The 19,276-nt window shown below is 48.6% G+C and overlaps 1 protein-coding gene across 5 annotated transcripts in view; it reads left to right on the forward strand.

Annotated features, from left to right (window-relative positions):
* PTPRO (protein tyrosine phosphatase receptor type O) overlaps positions 1–19,276 on the forward strand; it is a 212,254-nt gene that overhangs the window by 166,480 nt on the left and 26,498 nt on the right. For 4 of the 5 annotated variants that reach the window (XM_053257391.1, XM_053257392.1, XM_053257393.1 and 1 more), the window contains 5 exons: positions 91–223; positions 1,367–1,487; positions 6,492–6,560; positions 16,015–16,098; positions 16,885–16,920. In XM_053257391.1, coding sequence (XP_053113366.1) covers positions 91–223; positions 1,367–1,487; positions 6,492–6,560; positions 16,015–16,098; positions 16,885–16,920 — 443 coding nt within the window. Of the gene's footprint in view, positions 1–90; positions 224–1,366; positions 1,488–4,797; positions 4,886–6,491; positions 6,561–16,014; positions 16,099–16,884; positions 16,921–19,276 lie in introns of those variants that run through there. The other variant, XM_053257395.1, reaches the window with a different exon arrangement.

The following is a 19,276-nucleotide window of genomic DNA, read 5'->3' on the forward strand; positions in this document are numbered from 1 at the left end:
GAAGTGAGATGTTGCTACGAATTTGCGGAAACCAAATTAATTCTTTTTGAGAGCGTTCATCCCCCATGTACTCTTTTCCAATATGTTTAGGAGCCTGTTAATGTTTCTTCACACGTGGTGACCATCTCCAGCCTTCTGCCTGCCACTTCCTACAACTGCAGTGTTACCAGCTTCAGCCACAACAGCCCCAGTATACCCACCTTCATTGCTGTCTCCACTATGGGTAAATCAAATGCTGCTAATTCTTTGTTGCCTCTCAGGGCTAACATACACACATGCTATGGGAGGTCTGTGATTGGAATGGGGCCATAGCTCAATGGCAGAAGCAGTGGCGCTCTTGCCACTGGACTTCAGGGCCAAAGTCCAGGGCCTCCACACACCCTGCCCCCGCCAATCCTCTTTAGTCTGTCCTGGGTGGTGTGGTCATTGCTAGCCCACACTGAACCAGGCGACTGTGTGTGATTACGACCTGTGCTGGGTGTTTTGGAGACAGAGGGGGGAGTGGAGGCACACACATGTGTCATGGTGTATATGTGTGTAGGGGGATGATGCTTAACTTGCAGTGGTGGAGGGGGGGCCTTCAGCAGGCAGGGGGGCCTCCAAAGGCCTTTAGGTCCAGGCTCCAAAATTACCTAGGTGCAGAAGGTCACCGGTGCAACTCCTGGAGTCTCCAGGTAGGGCTGGGAAGGTCTCCTGCCTGAAACCTTGGAGAGACGCTGCCAGTCTGTGGAGACAATACTGAGCTAGATGGGCCAATGGTCAGAATCAGTAGAAGGCAGCTCCCTATGATACTCCTGGCATTGTTTTTCCTTGCAAAAAGCAGTTGCAGGCCCCCCATTTTGGAATGGGGATACAGCATATGGAAGAAGGGAGTGTCTTTTCCCCATGCCACAGCCCTTATCCTTCCAAAGCAGTTATTAGCTGCAGAGAGGGAAACGTCTGGGCAGACAGTAGTCTGATATCCTCATTTCTTAACAAACCACAGTTCTCTCATTTGGATGTAATGGGGAACTGGGAGTCATTCAAAAGTGAAAGCTTTCAGTCTCCTCATGCATAAGGGAGGGGCAGCAGAGGGGAAGGAAGCATGGAACCCCACAGCTTGTTGCCTCATTCTTGTAGTGATGAATGGGGATTTGTTGTTACTTCTGAAGTGGGCCCATGGTTTTGCTGCAGGAAACACCCGTTTGCCCACAGCAGTTGTTGTCTGCTGTGTAAAGGCATTGCACTACCCTAAACTCTTGTTGCAAAAATGTGTCTATTTAGAAGTAACGCTTCTGAATGTTAGGCCGTGTGTTGTTGAATAAAATGACCATTGCACCGAGGTCTTGTGCTTTCATTAACCTGGATCCCTTGCTGGCACTTGCAGTTACAGAGATGAATCCCAACGTGGTGGTGATCTCCGTTCTAGCCATCCTGAGCATTCTCCTGATCGGTCTGCTGCTTGTAACGCTTGTGGTCCTTCGGAAGAAACACCTGCAAATGGCCAGGTAAGGCAACCTGGATTCTAAAGCAATACGGCTTGTCAAAGGGAAGAGGGAACAACTCACTGCAGTGGTGGGGGAGGAACCGAAGTGAATATAAGAACATAAGAATAGCCCTGCTGAATCAGGCCCAAGGCCTGTCTAGTCCAGCATCTTTTCCCACAGTGGCCCACCAGATGCCTCTGAGAAGCACACAGGCAAAAGGTGAGGTATGCCCTCTGTCTTGCTGTTGTTCCTCTGCAGCTGGTATTTAGGGATGTGCATGGAACCGGCCAGGCCAGTTTGATTCGAATCCAATCTGGATTCAAAGCGGCCTGGTCACGTTCTGCCGCCAGACCAGTTCAAATGGGTTTGTTGACTGGTTCGAATGGGTTCATGGACAGGTTTGGGGGTCTATTAATAAAGGATTCCCCTTTATGAGTAAAGGGACCGGGGGCTTCCTAGAGCAAGAGGGTGCAGAAGGGGATTCAGGCTACTTTCTGTAATTGGCAGCAGTGGTGGCGGCGGTGGCAGCAGCGACAGCCCCCACCAGCCTCCTCCAAAGTTAGGGTTACTAAATGACCTCATTTATTTAGGTCACTAAAATGGCAGGCTGGACCGTGCTACTGTGGAGGAGGCCAGTGGAGGGGGGGGTTGCTGCTGCCCTCACCCCTGCCAATTAAAGTAATTAGCCCTGACTACCCTCCTGCACCCTCTAGCTCTAGGAAGCCCCCCTGCCCCTTTATTCATAAAGGAGAATCCATACAAACAGATCCACATTGAGTGAAGCTATTCTCACGACCAGCGAGAACAGGGCTTGAGGTCTGAAGGCGGGGTTAGCACTACCGTGTGAAAGCTCGGCAAGCTCTCAAACAGGGCTCTGTCAAAAGAGGGTCACCCAGTTCCCAGCCCCTCCTCTAAAACCAGGTTCAGCAGGCAGGGGAGGTTGCCTACCCCCTCCCAGTGCCCGTGTGGAGCCACGGAAGGCTGTGGGACCCTGCTTGAGGCTCTCTCTCCCCCGGGGATACCATAGAGACTGGATAACAGAGTGGGCTGCAAAGCACAGCAGAAGTTTGCTTGGGGAAAGCCTGTCCAGCAAACAGCACTGAGCTTCCTTAAAGTGGCAGGCACCTTGCAAATGAGCCCAAGGGAAAATATGAACATAGGAAGCTGCCTTCCACTGAGTCAGACCATTAGTCCATCCAGCTTAGTACTGTCTTAGTCCTGTCGACACAGACTGGCAGTGGCTTCCCGAGGCTCTCAGACGGGATTCCCGCTCAGCCCGACCTGGAGATGCCAGGCAGGGAGCTCAAATCCTTCTTCCTATAGCAGCCCTATCCCCTAAGGGGAATAGTTGTACAGACACATGTCATACTATCCATTCATTTCACATTTTACTAGCTGAGCCTGCACAGAGCAAATGTGTGGTCTTGCACTGAGCCTGTGGCATTGCACCCCCACAACGCTCTTGCTCGCTCTCGCCACCCCCGCTCTCCCCCTGCAAGTCTCTCGCCACCCCCGCTCTCCCCCTGCAAGTCTCTCGCTCGCTCTCGCCACCCCCGCTCTCCCTCTGCAAGTCTCTTGCCGCTCCTGCAACACTCTCACTCACTCTCTCCACCCCTGCTCGCCTCCCCGCAAGTCTCCCCCACCACCAAGTCTTGTGTTCGTGCTCTCTGTCCTCCATCTTTCTATCTCTGTCTCGCAGTCCTTGCTTCCCCCTGCCACTGCCAGGGACTGTTGCCTGCTCACCTGACAGCCTCCGAGCTGCCTGCCGCTTCACGGTGCAGCTCAGCCAACCGTCTGCTGCCTGCAGCCCTCAGAGCCAACTGTCCAGCTCCCGAAGCTGCCCCCAGCATCCGAGCTCCCTGCTACATCACAGCGCCCCCAATCCAACTGTCAAACTGCTTTCCAGCCCGTCTAGAAGAATTAATAATATAGAATATCCCACTCTTCCTCCAAGGAGCCCACAGCAGTGAACTACATACTCAAGTTCCTCCTCACAACAACCCTGTGAAGCAGATAGGCTGAGAGTGAAGTGACTGGCCCAGAGTCACCCAGCAAGTATCATGGCTGAATGGGGATTTTTGTGCTCCTTCCTGTCCCTTGCAAGTCACTGGACAAGAGCAGGAGTGTCCCTGCCCTTGCCTGCAGCTGCCCTTGCCTGCAGCGTGGTGTAGTGGTTAAAGTGCTGGACTAGGACCGGGGAGACCCGAGTTCAAATCCCCATTCAGCCATGAGACTTGCTGGGTGACTCTGGGCCAGTCACTTCTCTCTCAGCCTAGCCTGCTTCAGAGGGTTGTTGTGAGGAGGAACTTGAGTATGTAGTACACCGCTCTGGGCTCCACCGGTTCCTCCTTCCATATGCTGGAGGAGTGGGAGCGACCACTGGAATGACTGTCCATGCAAGGGTCACTGGTTCGGCCTCATGGCGGCAATGGCAGTGGGGGGAGGCTTGCGGTGGCAGCAGGGGGCTCACAGCAGCGGCGGAGGGCCTCACGGTGTGGGCAGTCCAGGTGCCCAGTTTGCCTCGGTGTGGCACTGCACCCACCCGCCCACCCTCTGCACCATCATCAAGATGCAGAGGGTAGCAGTGCCAATGCGGGTGGGCAGGTGTGGGCGACACTTTGCCACTCACTCTCCCACCTTGCTGGTACTGCAAGAGTGGCAAGTGGCAGCATCAGGGCAGGTGGGTGATGGGGACACCCTCCCCCACATGCCCACCCTCCTACGCCCAGAGAGGCTAGCAAGGGGTGGCAGTGGCGGATTGATGGGGAGGGAGAGTCACCACTTGGCTACAGCGGCAGTGGGGGGGGGGTTCTCCCTTTTACCTTCTACACACACTATAGAGTGGGGTGGGGTGTGTGTGCCACGGAGGCCACAGCCACAGCTGCGGGGAGGGTGAGCGGGCGAGGGGAAGGTTCCCCCTTCTGCCTTCCCAAACCATGCTGCGGTGTACGGAGTGTGCCTTGTGCCTGGGCTTCTTATGGGGGCATCTTGCAATTGCTCTCATCGGCATCTGGCAATTGCTCCATGGGGCTTCTGCTGTGTCCCTCCTGGATCTGAGGAGTGCATGGGGGGGGGTGACTCTTCCTTTGGGGCTGGTTGGCAGCTGCAGCTGCTCTAGTCTTCTCTCTCCTTTTGGGCATCAGGACGGAGTTCAGTTTCTTTGACAGTGCTGCAATTGCCAGGAAAGGGTTAACTGAGGCTACCAATCAGGGAGCAGCAAAGAGGGACTGCAGCTTGGAGCCCTCTGAGTGGTCTCCTTGGGTCATGTGCTTGCTCTGTCCACTCATGGACTGCTGTTGCCATGGGCGGGGCTGGAGGAACAACTATGCTAGCAATGGCCGAGAACCTTAAGATGTTAATCGTGTGTAGCTCACACTCCCTGCTGGGTTTGCAGCATGTACCCGTCTGTTTGCTATGAGGTGAAAATAGGGTTCTATCTGCTTTCAGAATGTAACCCTGTTTTCTGCTCGTCTGAATAGCTTCAGTATGTTTCCTCCTTGGGTTGGGGGCAATCTTATGTGCATCACTGTCATTAATCTTCATCATCACATCCTTTGTTTGAGGATTGTCCCCCCACCCTGGTTAACAAGCTAAACCAGGCTGTTGATCCTGCAAACATCTGTCGATCTCAGAAGTCATTTTGCAAATGAACGATTTGCAGGTTTAAGACTCCCTATTCCACAGTCTCAAAGCACGTTGTGCATTAAAATAATTTCCTCTTTCCTTTCAAGGTTAGCAAACTATGTAATTGCATTGCAAAGCATCACTTTGAAAAACAAGTGTGCTAATTGGCTCCCCCACAGACATGGTATATTATTAACCAGAATATATTTGATATTTGACATCACAAATTGCAGGTGAAAATGTGTGTGCTTGGAGTGGTGGGGCACTCTTAAATAGGATTATGTATGCTCTGCTCTTATTTATAACTGCAGCTGTGGAAATCCAGGTGACACCCACACACTTTCTGTTTCATTACCAGGCAGTATAGAGAGAGAGCTCTTACTGTGATTTGCTCACAGGTACAAATGCTGAAGTTAAAGAATGCAGGGGAATCTTCCTAGTACTGACTAAGGTCAAACTAATCAAGATGTTTGGGACCTGTGATCAGACCTCCTCTTTTAATATATTTTTAAAGCAGCCATGATGGGGAGAGGGAGACTAGATCAAGCTGTGGCACTGGGGAAGGGAAATAATTTCCCCCACACACAGGTAGAAAGCATTTTAAAAAAACACACACACACACTCACCTAGCACTGCAGTCTTGATTGGATTTTCTCCACCCCATGACCCACAGCTGGTATACATTAAACAAGAACACTGGTTCTGATTGCAAATCTCCAACATCTTGTCTAGTTTTGCCTGATGACTAAATTCGTTTCTGCTCATTGCATCAACCACATAATGAATGCTTTAAAAAGTATGCACATCTTCTGAAATGAAGCATCATATTTGTCTAAGGTTGCCCTCAGTTGCTACCACCATTATCCAGCTAGGGATCATATGAACATGGGATCTGGATCTCCCTTGTTGGGTCAAGGTATTGGTGCACAGACTGGGCAGGGCTCACATGACAATCAGTTGGCGGGACCCGGCAGGTCCTGGCAAGCATGTGCTCCCAATGTGAGCAGCGACTTCCATGGATTTCCATATTATCCGAACCCAGAAATGTTGGGTTGCCAATGTGGGGTTTCCTCCACCACCCAACATCTATATGCAAATGTTGGGTGGTAGAAGAAACATGATATTGGCAGCCTGGCAATATCACCCATTTCAGACAAGATGGAAATGAGAGGAAGTAACTGTTTACACTGGAAGCATGCATGCGCTCATTAGGAACCTTAGGAAGTTGACAGTGTCTGCCAACTTACTTGCAGCAGGTTGTCTGAACCCACCCATTGTAACAGAACTGGGGAGATGTCTCTTATCCAAGTTTCAGGTGACTGTTGTTGAGTTAATTGCATTAGCAAATAGACACAGAGTTTTGGGTCTACTATTAATTACTTGGTGGTTTTCTTAAATCAGGGAGTGTGGAGCTGGAACCTTTGTCAATTTTGCTTCTTTGGAGAGAGATGGAAAACTCCCATACAACTGGTAAGGTCTTGACTAAGATTTACTACTTTTCTGCTGTAATTGCCTTGTTACTTACTTGCCATGATATTTGTTTTTTTAATCTTCATTATAAACAGTGATTGTTGTGAGGTGGATATTGCAATTGAAAACTCAACTGAACTTTCTGACAGACTCTAACAAGACTCCTTTGATTAAAATGATGGCCTCCCCGCCCCCATCTCCTGAAATATCTTTGGGTCAGAGCCATTATGGGAAGAACTGAATTAGCACAATAACTTGTACCATTGTTGCCTTAAAATGTATCAGTAGGATTGCTTTCTTGAGTATTCCTCATTATTTCTTTTGTTTTTATCCCTCTTTTTCTCCAAGGAGCTTGGGATGGTATGCATTGATCTCCCCCCTTTTCTCCTTCCCATTTTATACTTACAACAGCCCTAGGAGGTAGGTCAGCCTACGAGAGAATGACTGGCTATAGGCTACCTCCGTGTTCAGAAGCAGGATGCCTCCAAATGCCAGTTGCAGGGGAGCAGTGGCAGGAGAGGGGCATGCCTTCATCTCCTGTTTGTGTGGCTTCCTGCGGCATCTTGTGGGCCACTGTGGGAAACAGGATGCTGGACTAGGTAGGCTTCGGGCCTGATCCAGCAAGACTCTATTTATGTCTGGCTCAAGCTCACCCAATGAGTTTCAGGAGTGAACACAGACTTGAACTGGGACTCACCAGCCTTACGTCCAACCACTTTTGATCCAAGCTGGAAATTCCAAATCCAGAGTTTCAGATTCAGCCTTCAAAACTTCCCCCAAATTGGTGCAATAGTCTGCTTCCACTGCCTGACATCCAGACGAACGTCGTGCTAGCACAACAAACAAAATGGTGCCCCTGCAGGAAGGTCACGTAGCTTCATGACGTGGGGAATGCTTGGAACTGAACAGTCTCTTGTGCCATTGCAACTGTACAACAAGGGTAATGGGATGGTGCATTTCACAGTAGGAGGTTGGAGGAGGCCTTGTAGTGCAAGTGCACCCAGTTGCACCAGCTCAACACTAGTCTGGAACACAAGCTCCCAGCACAACAACCTTGCACTAGGCCAGAGGTTCCCAAGCTGTGTTCCTCCAGATGTTGCTGAACTCCAACTCCCTTCAATTTGTTGTGGCTGGGGATGATGGGAGTTTGAGTTCAGCAACATCTGGAGGAACACAGCTTAGGAACCCCTGGTCTAGTGAACATGTTTGTACTGCCACAGTGTTAATTTGGATGGCAGCCACTGAGGCTCTACACATGATCAACATGTGGAGTCTAAGTGGGCTCAGCGGAGAGAGAGCCATCCCTGCATGTGGGTGGCTGATCCGGCCACCCAGGGATGGCTCTCTCTCCGCCGAGCCCACTTAGGCTCCACATGTTGATCATGTGTAGAGCCTCAGTGGCTGCCATCCAAATTAACACTGTGGCAGTACAAACATGTTCACTAGTCCAGGGGTTCCTAAGCTGTGTTCCTCCAGATGTTGCTGAACTCCAACTCCCATCATTGGTAGGGACGGCTGGAATTGAGAGCTGTCCAGCTCCCAGGATGCACCTTGCCTAGGGAGACCCCCGAGGCTGAGAGGCTTGCTGTAGCTTCCTGGTCGGGGGTCTACTCATGTGTCGCTGTGGCGCAGAGCCACGATGCAGCAGACACGATCAATAAAACAGGGTTAGCAGATCGAGCACTCCGTTAACCTTATTTTAGGGGAGAGGTTCTTAGGCAGGCTAGCCACCATTGAACCACCAGGATTACTCATGAGCCTGGTGGTTCTCACGATGGAGGGAAACCAGGCCAGCCTGGTTTCGCTCCATCGTGAGAATAGCCTCACTGTATTCCTAGCAGTGTTTTGTCCACTGGGCCAGCATCTAACCCACTCTTTCCATTGGCCTCTCTGTGCTTTGATTAGCTACTGATCTAAGGTCATGCCTCTTATTACTGACCTTTACACTGAGAAACCGTAATGTACAACATTTGGCTATGCCAGCCAGGGAAGACAGATGCTGCTTTCTTTCCCTAGACACATTTTTAATATATCCTATAGTACTGAAGAGCTGGAAGTCTGATCTATAACTCCATTAGTAGTTCCGCAGAGATATATTTTCACTCTGCAATGAGATGATGGTTTATGGACCACCATTTAATGGTTCTGTTCACCCACAAGGCCCATTTCTTAGTTTTTTTTCACATTGCAGGTGGCTTGTGTAACCTCAGACTTAGCATTTCCTTGACACTTGCAAACCAGAAAGCATACAGATCTGGGTATCTTTCCCATCAAAGACTTGACAGTTCCACATATTCTTAGTTGGGAGTAAGCCCCATTGGTTTCAATGGAAATGGCTTCCAAGTATCTATGCTTAGGATCATGTTTGAACTACCCAACCCAAAATATGCTTCTTCAGAGAAAAATGAGCTTTTCTTCCGCAGCTAGTGGCTGAGGTCAGTTTCCAAGAACCCTAGTCCAGTTAGCATCCCAAGCATCAGAGCTTGGCCATCCGTGGCAGGTGCAGAAGAATGAGAGAATCAGGGTCCGAACTGGGAGGCAAGCAGGAGTCGGGATAGAAACCTAGTGTTCTCAACAGTCCCGGATTAACCGGGACGTCCTGTATTTCTGGGAGAAAGTGGGCATCCTGTTCGGGATGCCATTTCCCCCATATTTTGGCTCCCTCGCCCATTGGCAGTCTTCCTCCCTGCCGGCTGAGCGGCTTCTCCTCAGCAGTGCCTCAGTGCTGGTCCTCCCAGTGCCACTTTCTGAGGGGAAGCAGAGAAGCTGGAGCTGCTTCCTTGGCCAGCGGTGCTGGCAGCAGCCAGTTCACTCACCCTCGCGCCGCCCGCCCCAGCCTTAGGAAGTGGCCACTCGCTCAGCAGCACCTGCAGCAGCCACTGAGCCTCTGTGTCATGTCTGTCTGTCTCTCTGAGCAGAGGAGAGGATAGGCTGTGAGCAGCTGGGGTGGAGCTGCCCAGTGACAGGCGGAGAGCGAGAGCCTCGTGGAGGAGCCTCCATGCATGCACTTCTGGAGGGGGAGGGCTAGGAGACATGACCCAAAGGGAAGGATGGGAGGGGGCAGAGATGAGGGGGGCATGCCCCATCTCTGCTGCTGCTATGCTGTCTGAGCACAAGGGGAAAGGGTGCAAAAATAATGGCCCTACTTCTGAGATGGCCCTGCCCAGACTTGTGTCCCACTGAATATTGGCAACCCTGTAGAAACCAGAGGTAAGCACCAAGAAAGGAGTCAGAGAGCCGAGTCTCATGATCAGTGAGACCCGCTTTGTGAAGGTAAGCAGGGAGAGCGGGCTAAGCCCGCTCTCCGCACAGACAAGCAAGGTGGGAGCCCTGGGCAGCCGGATCGGCCGCCCACACAACTGCCAGCTCCATGACGGAGCCGGCAGGGGCTGGGAGGATTGAGGGCCACACGGCCCCTGGAAGCTCCAGTATGCCCTGCGCAAGTGCACACGGCGTACTGGAGAGACCCCAGAGCAGGGAGGCTGTTTTCTAGCCTCCCGCGGGGGGTCTACTCTGGAAGCCAGGGGTCTACTCTGGAAGCAAGTGCGTACGGCATACTGGAGAGACCCCCAAGCAGGGAGGCTGCTTTTCAGCCTCCTGCCAGGGGTCTACTCATGAGTAGCCACGGTGCGGAGCCGCACCACGGCTGCTCACGATTGCTTAAACTGGGTTTGTGAAGCGCTCGCTCCGCAAACCCAGTTTAAGCACCGGGCCACAGAAGCGGGTGACCCACTTGCGAACCGCCAGGCTCTCAGCCGAGCCCAGTGTTTCACACGATGGGAGAAAATTGGGCTACCCTCCTCTAGCCCGATTTTCTCCCATCATGTGAATAGCCTCAGAGACAGGGACCCACCAGAGCCACTAAGACCTTGTTGCTCAGGAAGAATCCCAACAGGAAATCCTCTACAGTCCTTCTTGTTCAGAGAGATCCAATTGCCAGCCTGGGTGGATGGGGCCATTCCAGAGCCCGAGAGGCCTTTTATTCCTGGGAAGGTCTCAGACTGCACTTCTGGCAGCTAGCCAAAGCCGGCAACTGCTCATGGGACGTGAGCTCACGGCCCAAGCAGTTCGTGACATCAAGATGTCCGCCCACACTCTCTTCCTTCCCTCCCTCCCAATTCCCAAATGCTTTCTGTCATCTCCCCCCCGCCTTGCCACACACACCCCAACACTGCAGAGCAAAAGTCAGCTAAGCTCGTGTGGATATTTCATTCAGGTACACAGATATTCTCACCTGCCTCTTTCCTCAGAAATGTCAACCAATCATTCTGGGTTGCTCAATGACCATCTGCCTTACAAAGGGATGTTCAGCCAGCAGCATAATGGTGGAATATACAGTGGTATAATACGGTAGAATCTGCAATGAGGCGGATGATCTTGTGCACATCTGCCCAGTCTTTCCACTGAAGTACACTGGCTCACATCTATTTAACTGAGTGCAGGGCGATGGCCTATTCTGCTGAAGATGCAGGATGTTGCTTAGAGCTGGGATGGCCATTTAGAAGCCTATTACAGGTCCAGGCTTCACCTTGGGTTTCTTTCTAGCCCTCAGGGGCATAGCAAGGGGAGGGGGGGCCTGTGTTCACCCCTCTCTCTGGCAGCCCCTCAGAGTGAGGGAGATAATGAAGAAAATAGGGAGGGGTGGAGCTGGGGCCCCCCGAGTTTGAACCCTTTTGCTAGCCCTCTCCACCCTTTCCCATGCCATTTTTTAAAAAATTTGTTTTTATTTTATTTTATTTATGTATTTACATTTTATATCCCGCTCTTCCTCCAAGGAGCCCAGAGTGGTGTACTCCATACTTGAGTTTCTCCTCACAACAACCCTGTGAAGTAGGTTAGGCTGAGAGAGAAGCGACTGGCCCAGAGTCACCCAGCTAGTTTCATGGCTGAATGGGGATTTGAACTCGGGTCTCCCCGGTCCTAGTCCGGCACTCTAGCCACTACACAACACTGGCTGTGCTCCTCCCCAAGCACATACCCCACCTTTTGGAAAATGAGAGCTTGACTCGGAAGCCCTTGGAGTGACAGAGGCCTTGAAGGCAACCTGACATTTTACATAGGAACATGCCTTGTACTGAGTCAGACCTTTGGTCCGTCTAGCTCTGTACTGTCTACTCTGATTGGCAGCAACTCTCCCATGTTTCAGATGAGGGTTTGAGCTTGGGAGCTTCTGTATAAACGTGGATGTTCTTCCACTGAGCTATTGTCCCTTCCCAGGCATAGGAAGCTGCCTTGTTCTGAGTTAGACCCTTGGCCCATCTAGCCTAATTTTGTCTACGCTGACTGGCAGTGGCTCTCCAAGGCTTTAGAAAAAGATCTTTCCAAGCCCTCCCTAGAGATACCGGGGACTGAAGCTGGGTACACAGCTCAAGAGTACACAGAACCTGTACTCTTCCCCTGAGCAACAGCCCTGTCCCATTTCTTGATGGGTGCTTACCACCCTGGGGGTTAGGGCAGACACTTGCTGGACAAGCTACTGAGAGGGATCCATGATGTCATATGGTGGGGGGCTTCCACTTCCTCGAGCAACTAGGATGAGGACAAGTCCAGGCACCCAGGCTGATGAAGCTGGCCATAGTTGGCTTAGAAAGAGAGAAAGGAAGCTATTCAACTTGGTCTAGTTTCAATAGAAAAACCCACCCCGGCCTATGGGAACATTTCATCCTGCTCTTACATTCATGGTTGATCAGTTAAGAGCTGGTTTGAAGAGCAGAGAGACTTTAAAGTATTTCTTTGATTTTATGGGGTATAGCCAGCTGGAGAGAATGTGAAATTGATTTGATATGGTACCAGAGTAAGTCTTTTGATGATAAACTCCCAAACTGAATAAAAGCCACCAGCAAACCCTGAAAATATTGATGCTGCTAATGAACTAAGTGGAAATCAACTTCATTTCCTTTCTGAGTTCCCAGAAGGAGATAGCCATTCACAATCACCATTAATCTCCTCTTTTCCGGCTGCTTTGATATAGAGTATATGTTAATGGCACCAAAGGCAGAAGATCAAATGTACCAGCTAATTAAAGATCCAAGCTTGAATAAAGTTAATGAGAACCTAAAATCTAACAGCCCAATGCTACTCAGCCTCTGCAAAGCAAATAGTGATACTATGGTGGTTACTTACTTATTTTATTATGCAATGTGTGTACTGCCTTTCTGCCTGGTGCTCAGACAAAATTAAAATCACAATCACACACACACACACAATCACACACACACAAACCAGATATAATAAATTATTTATTATGATTGTTTACACAGACAGGTGTTATTGACTGGTTTGTTTTATACAGACATTGAGTCCTTCCCAAGGACCTGGGATGGCTGGATTTTATTGTCAATGTTGTTGCTGTTGTTATAGATATCGTCGCAGAATATAGGCTGTTCCCAGTAAAGTTGCTTTTTGTAATTGGCTGATGGTGATTTCTGTGGCCCCTATGGTGTTGAGGTGCTCTTCAAGTTGTTTTGGAATTGTACCTAGGGCACCAGTTACCACTGGGATTATTTTGGTCTTCTTCTGCCACAGCCTTTCAATTTCAATTTGTAGATCTTTGTATTTTGTGATTTTTTTTTTCTATTTCTTTTTCTTCTATTCTGCTATCCCCTGGTATTGCTATGTCGATTATTTGAACTTGTTTTTCTTTCTTCTTGACTACAGTTATATCTGGCGTATTGTGTGGCAGATGTTGGTCTGTTTGTAGTCGGAAGTCCCATAATATTTTTACATCTTCATTTTCTACAACTTCTTCAATTTTATGGTCCCACCAATTTTGGGCTACAGGTAGCTTGCATTTTTTGCAGATGTTCCAGTGTACCATCCCTGCTACCTTGTCATGCCTTTGTTTGCAGTCAGTCTGTGCGATCTTTTAATAATAAATAATAATAATAATAAAACAAACCAGTCAATAACACCTGTCTGACTGTGTAAACAAGAAATAATAATAATATACTGATTTTCAACAACAAAAAGTTATCCAAGTAGATTACATAGTAAAAGGATAATAATAAGGTTCCCTGTTCCTAAAGGGGTCCCAGTCTAAAAAAACCCAAAAAACAATCACCACTTTGAAGAGAGCTGGTCTGCATGACTTGTCCCCTTAGCTAAGCAGGGTCTGCCCTGGTTGCATTCGAAAGGGAGACTAGAAGTGTGAGCACTGTAAGATATTCCCCTGAGGGGATGGAGCTGCTCTGGGAAGAGCATATAGGTTCCAAGTTCCCTCCCTGGCTGCTTCTCCAAGATAGGGCTGAGAGAGATTCCTGCCTGCAACCTTTGAGAAGCCGCTGCCAGTCTGTGTAGACAATACTGAGCTAGACGGACCTATGGTCTGACTCAGTATATGGCAGCTTCCTATGTTCCTATGAAAGGTCTCTCTTTGCCCAGTTAGCACAGTTCTGTAATATGGCACATAATCAAAGTAAACAACATTACACGGAACAGGGTCATCAGATTCAGCAGTACCACCAGATTCAAAGAAGCCTTAAACCAGGCTGTACATTGAGTACAAAAGGGCGGTTTTTACAATCTGCCTGGAGGCTGGCCCCATACATTAAAGAGTTCTACAGTTTAGACATGTCAGCAGAAAGGCTCTGTCACAGTTATCCAACAATCTCACGGCAGAGAGTGGCAGGACCTAAAGCAGGGCCTCTTATAAGGACAGCCCTAAGATCTATCTAGTCCAGCATCCTGTTTCCCACAGTGGCCCACCAGATGCCTCTAAGAAGCCCACAGGACATGCCCTCTCTCCTGCTGTTGCTCCCCTGCAACTGTTATTCAGAGGCATCTCGCCTCTGAGGCTGGAGGTGTGAATGGGCATTCTCAGATGGAGCAAAGCAGTCCTCCAAAAGGAGAAGGCAGTAGGCCTGTGTGAAACAACCCTGCTTCATCTCTGGGATCATTTCAGAGCCAAGGAGCTCTGCAGAAAGATCCCCTATTCACTTTGGCCTCTGCTTTATAGCTGCTTCCCTTGTGAACACAAAGTAATCTTACATTTAACTAAGCTCTATTCAGAAACAACTCCATTCGTCTTCTCCTTTCTAGAGTTGCCATATTCTGGCTTTCCAAATCTGGGTGCCTAATTTGCATATTATATAAATTGGCTTGAAAATAATTTTTGAGCAGAATAGTGACTGCACGTTTTACTCCATAACTCCACTTCTACAAGGGCTAGAGCTTAGAGGTTTTTTCCTTCTTTTTTGTTTTGTTTTTTGTTTTTAATGAAAGCTGAAATCCGAGCGAATCTGGATGGGCTAAACCTGGAATTTCAGGGGGTATGGCAACTCTACTCCTTTCCCTCCCTGTCCTTTTTGACGCCACCCCCCACACTCTCTACAAGATCGCCACAGGGACAAACTTATAACTAACAAAACATAAAAGATTGCTAGATAGAATACAACAGCCCCATTTTGAGGGATCCCACTTGCTTAAAGCTGAACACTTTGGCACCACAAAGTTTTGCTTTGCTTCCATCCCCAGCGCCCTAAAACTACTTATTAGGACCAGCAGGACATAAGCCTCTGTTCTTGCTCTTTCCTCTCTACCTTGAGGGAGAAAGCAGCCACTTTCTGTGACTTGACTTTTAAAAGGGCAATGAACCTTTCCCCACTTTCTCATGGAGTCCAGGAATGGTGTAGTCTTTCACCATTCCTGAGATTTGTAATCTTTCTTTGACTACAATAACTGCAACTTCAGAAAAGACTACGAATTCCAGGAGAACCCTACTTCTTTACTTTAGATCTTTACTTTAAGATGATTTCAGGAAACCTCAGGGTCATGGGCCATCATACAGATATTCATGACCCCTTGAAGAGCCAAAAGAGATGTATTTATTTCTGGATTTATATCCTAACTTTCATCACACAATGGATCCTAAAGCAAGAATGATAACTGCTCTGAAAGGCTTAATCTGTTGGTTGCAAAAAAAAGAGAGTTACTATGAATATTCTATATAATATATAGAAAATAGCATTTTATACCTTTTCTATGTGTCTAATGCCCAGGACTGTGTACTAAAAGGAAAATAATTTGGGGGGAAACTAAAGGAGTTAAATCAAAATTCTATTCCAAGAAGTGCTGAATTTGGTGAATTGCAGATATTCAGATGAAGCAACTAAATTTCTGTGTACTTTTGATGAGCACCTAACTTATTCTGCTACTCATGAGGAGAGCCAAGAAGCTCTGCAGACACTAAAGCCATTATAAATTATACTCAGCCACTCTTCTGGCTTCTGAAGGTTCACCAGGTATTGACTGCCTAAAGGTCTGGAACTTGATTGCTGAATTTCTGCCCAGTCCCAAATGTTGAGCTCATTCAATGTGACTGCAAAACTATGAAAGACACATACCCTGCCTATATCTAATATGCAATGTATTGCTCTCTTGACTTTTGTTTATCCTACTAATCCTCCACGATTCGTTTTTTAAAATCTCTGTGTATGTTATCTATTAATACTCACAGGCGTAGGAGTGTATTTGCTTTCCTAACTCTGTTACCCTCCTGCCTCTGGACTGATTATCTCTTGGCATTTTATATTAACCCTTGGTAAGTCATTTTAATAGTTTTCTTCTTCCTTAACCATAAGCCAAACAGTGTTCATTTCCTGCTGTGTTTCCTTAATTAGATCAAAGCTTTTGATGGTTTTAATCTCTCAGAGAATGAGAGAGAAAAAAACATTGCCTCTCCTCCCACGCATGTTTCTTGTTTCATTTTTTTTAAAGTGGGAAGGTTGTGCAGAACTCTCCGTAACATGTAATTTCAGCCTCTGCTTGCTTCTCTATGATCTCTTTTCTCTCAAATGAGCAATGTGTCAGGGCTGCGAGTAATTTGATTACCCCCCGCTTCTCATAGAAGTGATCTGTCCAACACAAAAATATGTCCCAGAGGGCTGTGTGACTCCCAGGGACATATTTTTGGGTTGCAAAATGCTTCCGGGGGAAGGAGAGGTTGTCATCATTCCTGCCCCCACCCCCTGTGGTTGCCATTGCTGAATTAGTTGAAGCCATCAGGAGCACCACTACTTCTTACTTAGCACTGAACTTTCTTATTCTGGATTTTGCCCCATATTCCTTAACGTAAGCAAAGGTATTTTTGCACTACAAGATCATTCATTATATAAAAGCTTGTTCCACAGAGGTAGTGATTTTCCTGATTAACTGGAACATTTTAAAAATCTGCTAGGTTTTAATCATTCAGTCACAGAGATTAATGTGTTGAAGCTTGCAGTGCATTAACAATGAGTGTCCCCAATTGTACATTAAAACACTGATTGTGATGCATGATCATAGAATTGGCAATGAAGCTAACTACAGGGTTCTCTCTTGTTTGCAGGAGTAAAAATGGATTGAAGAAGAGGAAACTGACTAAGTATGCCTGTTTCATAAATATTAAAATACATGAATTAATTAAAATATCACAGTTGCTCTTGCATCTGCTTAGTCACACATGCATCCCACTGAAGTCAGTGACCGATGTTCTGTGCAGCAGAACGTCAATGTAAGGATCCACCATGGCTGATTAGCAACTTGAAAGGTGCGGCACGACAGGATGGCTGTTGAATGACTTAAAACCACTTCTGGGCCTAGGAACATAGGAGTCTGCCTTATACCGAGTCAGACCATTGGTCCATCTAGCTCAGTATTGTCTACACAGACTGGCAGCGGTTTCTCCAAGGTTGCAGGCAGGAGTCTTTCCTAGCCCTATCTGGAGATGCCAGGGAAGGAATCTGGGATGTTTGGCATGCAAGCATGGAGGTGCTCTTCCCAGAACGATCCCATCCCTTGAGGGGAATATCTTACAGTGCTCACATGTAGCCTCTCATTCAAATGTAAACCAGAATGGACTCTGCTTAGCAAAGGGGGCAATCCATGCTTGCTACCAGAAGGCCAGCTCTCCAGTAGTGCAGCGACTTCCATTGGAAATAATGGAAACTTCACAACCTCTCGGAAGGTGTTCTAAGTCATTCTGCAGCCGCCCTGTCATGCAACACCATCAGGGCTGCCTTTCAAGCTGCACAGCATCATAACACTGATATTCTTCTGCATGGAATGTTGGCCACCGTAACCCCAGTTTGCCTGTGCCAATGGGAAAACAAATGGGTTGGGCAAGCCTTCACCCCAGCTTATGAGACTGGTTCATATTGAGTCAACACATTGGTCTGAGTGGCACTTCTTCAGAATCTCATGTAGAGTTCTTTCCTAGCTGTGCTTCTTGAGATCCTTTAAATAGAGATACTAGGGATTCAATCTGGGACCCTGTGCATGTGAAACATAAGCTCTACTGTTGAGCTAAAAGTCCTCCCTTAGCTGTGGGTCCTTCTTACATTTTGCCACGCAACTGAATAAGATGGTGTTATGGCTTTCCCCCAGTTAAACGGTTGGGTTATGCTGCTTCTTTCATGATGATGCAATTGTAAACTGGTTAATGCTAGACTTTATTCCCAACTCTACCAAATGATGCCTCTTACCCTCAGAGGCACTCTAAGCCCCAGATCTTGGGGCCTCTTAACCTCAGAGGTGCTCTAACCCCCAAACCATGACCTCCAAGGTCCGGGGGTCCCTCCAAATGACCGGGGGGCCACCTTCAGCAACCCGCTGCCTGCCTGCCGCGACTAACCAATGTGCTGTTTGTTTGTTTTTTAAACCAAAGCCACTGCACGGCCAATGGGTGGCGGTGGGGGTGGGGGATGGAGCTGAGTAGTCAATTCCCCCCCCTGGTGGCAGCGATGGGGGGAGTGACTGCTGCGTGTGTCCTCTCTGCCCAGCAGTTGCTGTGAACAGTGAGGTGCGCCCGCTGAGTTCAGAAAAAGATTGTCACAAGCCTGTGACATCACAGGCTTGCGACAATCTTTTTCTGAACTGCGCAAGCACATTGCAGTTCACGGCAGTCACTGGGCAGAGAGAATGTGCCCATTGCTGCTGCCACCGCGGGGGGGGGAGTGGGAGGAGGACTACTCTCCCCACCCCCCGCAGGCACCCCTTGACCGTGTGGAAGCATTGTCCTTTAAAAAAAAATGGCACGGAGGTTTTGGGGGAAGGGCTGGTCCAGGTGCCAAAATCATCTAGGTGTGCCCCTGCTTACCCTGTCTACTTTAGATGCTCACTAAAGACACTCCCACTGCTTCCAAACCAACCAGGAAATGTCATGAGAGTGGTGAGATTCTTCATCCAGTTGCCTCAAGTTTTGTAAAAGTGGATGGGTGTTGCTCTGATGCAAAATTTCCTGACCCTACTCTCACTCTGGGCAGGTTAACATGGCCCACTACATGAAGTCCAGGAGAGGTTCCTGGAGTATGTCATGTAAATGGACCTTGTCAAGCCAAATTCATCCCTTGGTTATGAAATTTGCTTAGAAACAGTGGCATTCACATGTAATGTGGCACCACTCCCCCCCACCCCTGCCCGCTCTTCTGTCCAAATTTGGATGTAACGGGGAGCAGAGGGGGAAGAGGCTGTGTGGGCTTCCTTCCCACATGAAGGGCAACCCACACAGCCAATCACAGCAGGAGAGAGAGGAGCTTCCTCCCTCACCTTGGTTCCAGACAGCCGAGCCTGCACTTTTGCATTCACGTGTAATGGGCTGTGGCAAATCTCAGGTTGGAGCGGTGAAACTCACCGAGGGTTCAAACTAGAGAGTGAAACCTCAGGTTGCTCTCCGTGTGGAACCAGAGTTTCACCAAAGTGTCCTGCATTTGAATGAACAGGTTTGGCAACCTCTGGCCCCT

Source organism: Hemicordylus capensis, chromosome 5, assembly GCF_027244095.1.
Source record: "Hemicordylus capensis ecotype Gifberg chromosome 5, rHemCap1.1.pri, whole genome shotgun sequence".
In the NCBI taxonomy this organism is placed as follows: domain Eukaryota; kingdom Metazoa; phylum Chordata; class Lepidosauria; order Squamata; family Cordylidae; genus Hemicordylus; species Hemicordylus capensis.